Raw genomic sequence first — 6344 nt, 5'->3', positions numbered from 1 at the left:
TAATTTGGCAGACATTTCGTTTTCCGATGGATTAGTAACGATGTCGATCCTCTTTTTCTTGTCGGCCCAAACACGAAATCTTTTACGTCTAATGAATGACGCAGATAGAGTAATAGCACTGGATAGTACATTATTGAATGATTGATTGAAAGTGGTAAAATTGACTTATAAAAGTCGACTTTTCGTTGACTTTTCGTCATTTTTAAAAGTCGACTGAAAGTTGACTTCTAAAAGTCGACTTTCTGCTGACTTTCCGTCAACTGTGCTCTTAGGGTAATATGATAGCAAATTTGTGGCAAGAATAGAGCAAACTTTGCTATACGTAGCATGATAGCAAATTTGTGGCAAAAACAGGACAAATCTTGTCGAAATTAAGATCTACAAAAATGAAATATTGGACTGATTAGTCCAATATCATATGTGAATGGTGCAATCGTACTTGGTTCTCTATTCTCGACGAGCCCCTTTTATTAATCCAGTAGGTAAATCTTTTTCACGAGAAATGCGCCATCTCGAGATAGATAGTAAAGTCACCCAGAAATAAAGTTTAAAACCCGATATTTGCATAAAATGTGCGTCATACTATTTGCGACAAACCTTGCCAGCAAAAACTAAGCTGTTTACGGACACACCTTGTCGCAATTTTGTTGCAAAAGTGTGCTCGGCAAGTTTTATTTTGTTCTTGCTACTAATTTGCCGTTATTCTGTGCTTAACAAGATTTCCTGTTCCTGCCATAAATTTATTGTCATGTCGTGTAGCAAGGTTTGCTTTGTTATTTGCTTAAATTTTGCATTTTATCGTGTCGGAGCAAATCTTGTAATTTCTCTACGTAATATTTATGTACAAGTCTTTCTCTGTTATTTGCAGCATCGTGTGATGAAAACTTTTGCCGTAAATTTGCTCGAAACTTTTAGAAAACAAAGCAACAGACAATTACTTGTCATAAAATTGTCAAAATTGAAACAATCCTTGCTGTAAAGTTTTCACGATATGTGATTTTAACAGGCCTGGCTAGCTGGGTAGGTATCAAAAAACGATTATTCGAGTTAGGACTTAAATTAAAGACTTACAGTAGATTTTAATCAGGCTTATTATTTATGATAATGATAAAGACTGAGGATTTTGCTAATATACATCTTAAACTAATAATTTAAAATTAAAATGGGTTTTTAACTTATTGGAAGGTAATTAAGTAACGTATATAAAAAAAAAATATTTTATGTGTTACGTTCAGCTTTATGGGATTTAAACTTAATTATTTGGATTACGAGGCTACTTCAAAGGAGGGGGGATAAGGCAGGAGGGGGGAAGGACGTAACAAAACTTACTATTCCCGTAGGCACGCGAGAGAGAGGGAGAAAGAGGGTAGGTGCTTCGGGTCGAACGCACTTTTTATGACTCGAAAACGTAGGTCAGCGTGCCGGTAGGCCCGTTATAATCCTGCATTTTTAGTCGTGCGCTCGTAGGTCTAAGTTTAGAGTCAACAAATTTAATTGTTATAACTCGGGATCGGACTTGATGCAATCTTTGTTCGAGGATGAGGAGAGGTCGTTGAAACTTAAATAAATGATGAAGTTTACGTAAAATTAATAAAAGTATTTATTCTAATAACAAAATTTAAAAAAATATAAAAATACAAATAAGCGCTGAAGTCGTGATTTGATAATTTTATAATAACGGTGAAATAATCAAACTTAAATCGTATAGTAAGTATGTATATAATTATACAGATACTACAAGAATGTGGTGGGCGGAGAAAGGGAAACAAAAGAGTTTTTTAATTTTATAGTTTTACGGTAAACGCAGAGCAAAGAAATAGTCGAAGGGTTTACTAAATAATTACGTGAGGAAAACAGGGATCCTCGGAGTCGTGAGAGGATAAAGGATGGCGAGAATAGCACGTGAGATCCTCGAGGATGGGGGAAGATGAAGAATATTGAGGATCACGCACGGAATCCTCGGGAACGGGGGAGGATAGAGAGTATTGAGGATCGCTCATGGGATCCTCGGGAACGGGGGGGGGGGGGGGGATAGAGAGGGTGCTGAGTATCGCACGTGGGATCCTCGAGGTTTGGTAAAGGTGAGCGGGATTCGCGAGGATCACACTCGGAATCCACGAGGTTCGGAGAAAGAAAGAAAACGAAGAACTTTAAGAGGGAATTATTCATAAATAATAGCATGTTTTGAAAATTTAAAAACGGAAGGGAATGGATAAGTAAAGTAAAAACGAAGAAGAAGGTTATGATAGTGAGACTTATTCATTCTTGGTTCTCGAACAAATCTGTCGGAATCGAATAGATTTCTTGACCGGATGGAAGGGCACTAAAGTTTATTCGCGCACTGATTCCACATAATTATTTCTTTGATTCACTAACTGGGTAACTAACTGCTCTCTAATCGTTGGGTAATTTCTTGGTAACTAACTACTAAACGTAACTAACTTTAAACTAAAACTCTGACTGCTCAGTATTATATATATATATAGAATCTTACAGGGGGAGAATCCAGATGTAGGTGGTTCAAATATTCTAATTGGTAGGACTCGTGAATGCGTGGGAACTAGTTCTTAAAGGTTTCCATTGGATAAGTGGTTATTTTGTTTCGGTGTACTGTTTATTAGGGTCCCCGACTATTGGTCTCACTTTTCCTTGTCTCCGCCTGAAATTTTTGGATCTAGCAAGGGAGGGGAAGTTGGAAATGTCAGGGCGTTCTTATCTAGAAAGGGGAAGGAAATTTATGTTTTCCAGGTGCAGATTTTTTTAGGGTTGATAGACGCATTTGGTTTCAGAAAATCTTTTATGGCTTTTGGACGTTTTGAGGTGGTTTGACCTTCTTTTGATAAACATTGCGTCCGTAAATAAAAAAAAAAAAACTTTCGAAACCAAACGCGCCCTTTCAGTTAATCTAACTTCCATCTGGCGCTTATCTGCGGTCGTTAAAAATCCCGAAAATGCTCTTAATCTGTCAAGAGCCCGGTGTGGCGCTGCGTAAATATTTAAACTTTTATTTCAACGGGACCTGACCCCCACCGAATTTTAATGACTTTAGTGTCTGACTCTTTCTGATTATAAGAACCAGACACTCACGTGGCGCAGTTTTTAAGCTCTATCACCCTTTGACCATTGATAGCCTCAGAATATTTCTAACTTATTTATTTCTAAAATGTGAAGTCCCCCGGACGTAATATATGGATTATATGTTTTCTTTAAATTGAGGGGGAGAATTCGAGAAGAACGGGAGTAGATTATATACATATAAATAATTATTTAGAAATCAATTTAACCTAATGTTTTAAACGATCTGGTGAAATGATGGAATTGTAAGGTTTAGAAGTTATGTTGAAATTGGGTATGCTTGAACAACATAACGATTTTTATTTAAAATTTTTGTAATTACGTACGGACCTTTGTAACTAGGTTTGAATTTTTTACTTTCTCCGGATTTGGTACCCGAGTCTCGTATCATTACATAATTGCCTGGATTATATCTGATTGGTTCTTTATGTTTTTCATAATATTGTTTATTATAGGATTTTATCTTATCTATAGTTTCCGATGCTAGGCTTTGTGCCTTTTGCCGAGAATCTTCTGTGTTTAATTCGATTTTAGCCAGATCGTTCAAAAATTGGACTAATTTAATGTCTGAATGACAACGTTGGTCGTAACCAAAAAATAATTTGGAAGAGGAAACCTTCAAGGATGAATGAACAGTGTTGTTTATTACATACTGAGCACTTTTGAGCCATGAGTGCCAAAAAGATTGGTCGTCGATCAGTTTTCTTAGCAAAGATTTCAAGAATTGGTGAATTCGTTCTATTCCATTAGCCCATGGGGCTGCGACAGTTATTAATGTTTGTTTAATGCCGCGAGCTTTTAGGAATTCTGAAAATTGATGTGAAGTGAACGATGTACTTCTGTCAGAAATCAATGTGTCGCGATTTCCGAAAACTTGGAAAAGCCATGTAAAATGTTTTATTGTTTCTTTAGACGTGGTTGATTTGCATGGGAAAAGCCATACGAATCTTGTAAAAGTGTCTATGACTAGTAGAATGTGCTTGAAACCTTCGGAAGATTCAAGGATTGGACCAAAATGATCAATATGCAAAATGTTAAAAGGAGCGGTTGCCTTATCCGTTATTTGCAATTCACCTTCGGGTGTGTTAGACGATGTATTATTAATAATACATATAAGATAATTGTCGATGTAGTCTTAAGTTTTCTTACGAAGGGAAGGGAATAATAATTTGAATTTATGCCTTGCACAGTTTTTTCCTTGTCACAATGGGCCATGTTATCATGGTAAACTCTAATAATGTTGGTTATCATGGAATCTGGAATTACAAAACTGGATTTGTCAAGCCCCTTTTTATAAATGAGACCTTCAATTAGTTTGAATTTTTCATTATTAGAAAACTCGAGTTCTACAGCGATGTTTTTAAATTTTTCGTCTTGAAGTTGCTTATATTGTAATTCTTGTTTGAAAGATAAGGGTTCGTGATATGCTACAATGCTACTTAACGCATCTACATGTGACATACGTTCACTTTTACGGTGAATAATGTTAAAACTATAATTTTGAAGACGTAACGTCCAACGGGCGATCTTTGGGTTTAGGTGTGCTTTCTTAGTTGCTAGAAAACGATTGCGTGACAATCATAGACTAACGTAGACGGAGCCTTTTGAGAGGGGCAGCTGATTTTTGCGGTAAGGGGAGAGTCCATGAACTTCAGTCAGTTCCGTCGTGATTCGATTATGTTCGGCATTATATCGTCCGTCGCTCGCGCTTTCTCTCTCTCCGCTCGCTCTCTCTCTCCCTCTTGCAGTCATATTCTCTCTCGCTCGCGCTCTCTTCCTCTCTCTCTCGCTCACTCTCTCTCTCCCTCTTGCAGTCATATGTCGAATTATTAGTCGAATATTGTCGAGCGTACCCGAATTCAACCGAAGTTCATAGAGTATCTCTTCATCCCGAATATCAGTCCCCTCTCGTCCTAAGTGATAAGTAATGCTCCGTCTACGTTAGTCTATGGTGACGGTCAGTTATTACCGTAAACTGAAGTCCATATAAATAGATATAGAACCTTTCTATTGATTTGACTACTGCCAACATTTCAAGTTCGTAGCTGTGATATTAAGCTTTGGCTTTATTTGTTGATTGACGGCCAGCAGGTCTACCGCCGCGAACACCCGCTCTCCAACGCGCAGGAGAACTTCGCGGGAAAACTCGCGCCCCGATACGCCGGGCCGTACATAGTCAACCGCCACATATCGCCTGTCATTGTACGACTTCGCGACAACAATCGGATTATAGGAACCGCGCACGTGAAGGATCTGAAGGAGAGTCCGGACACCGACTGAAAACAAAACCGGAGAATATAAAAGGCGCGATGGACCAGCCAAAGACAGAAGGGAGTTACAAAGTCGACCAGTATGCCGAAGCAAAGGAGCTCTCTCCGAGATCGTCTCGTCCGTGCCATCGCCGGACCTCCTCGCATCCCGATGAGCCGTTCGAGGCAACCGTACGACCAACGACGCGCGATCAACGGCGCGACAACGAGCCGCCCAGCACCGCTGCACCGGCTCCGACACCAGTTCCAGCGCTGCCATCCGGACCGCGACGACCAGCAGTGGCGCGCCAAAGGACGACACGCTCCCGCCAGGAATGGCTGTACGTCGAGGCACCACCAGCCACCGACAACGGGCGGAGCATATTGCTCGCCACGTTTGGGTCCACGTTATCGGACCTAGACGATGACGACGACGACAACGGTGAGCCAGCCACCGCGCCGGAGGAGCGTACCTCCGCGCCGATGCCTGACATCGCGTTGTTGCGCATCACAGGGCCCGGCACCACCGCCCCACCGGTACCAAGCAGAGGGACCACGCCAGCCGGACCACCGCCAGCGACAATACCGGAGCCCGCGCCGCCACTCTCTGTTACTGAGGCGCACCAGCAGGCCGTCGCAGTGCCTCCACCACCGGCCTAGCCACCGCCCGCCACTGCCAAGGCAACCGCAGCTGAGCTGGCGCAACCGCCACTGCCAACACCGCCGCCCGCATCGCCCGGGTACTTCACCCGGCCGCAACCAACACCGACGCCTACGCCGACCGGGTATTTTATCCAGCCTCCACCAGCACCGCCGTCATCGCCACCCGCGCCAACAACACTGCCCGCCGGACCATTTGTCATCCCCGGAGACATCCTGCGGATCATCCCGTGGGAGCGAATACCGCCAAGTCGCCGCTACCGCCACCAGGCCCTCGGACACCGCATCGTGGTGAAACACCAGCCCGACGGGTCCTGGTATATTAGAAAATAAAAGCATTGTTTTGTATATTGGGACGGG

The 6344-nt window shown here is 42.0% G+C and overlaps 1 protein-coding gene across 1 annotated transcript; it reads left to right on the top strand.

Moving 5' to 3' along the window:
* Window positions 1-5384: 5384 nt before the first annotated feature.
* On the top strand, window positions 5385-5984 carry LOC118645762 (actin cytoskeleton-regulatory complex protein PAN1-like). The gene has a single exon (XM_036287471.1). The coding sequence runs from the start codon at window positions 5385-5387 to the stop codon at window positions 5982-5984; it is 600 nt and encodes a 199-aa protein (XP_036143364.1).
* Window positions 5985-6344: the final 360 nt, after the last annotated feature.

The sequence above is a fragment of the Monomorium pharaonis genome, chromosome 5 (assembly GCF_013373865.1).
Source record: "Monomorium pharaonis isolate MP-MQ-018 chromosome 5, ASM1337386v2, whole genome shotgun sequence".
In the NCBI taxonomy this organism is placed as follows: Eukaryota; Metazoa; Arthropoda; class Insecta; order Hymenoptera; family Formicidae; genus Monomorium; species Monomorium pharaonis.
The sequence above is the reverse complement of the archived record's forward strand: the minus strand, read 5'-3'. Positions and strand labels throughout refer to the sequence as shown.

What these genes read in the sequence shown, in the direction of transcription:
- LOC118645762 (XM_036287471.1), top strand. Translation starts at nt 5,385, where the DNA reads ATGGACCAGCCAAAGACAGAAGGGAGTTACAAAGTCGACCAGTATGCC.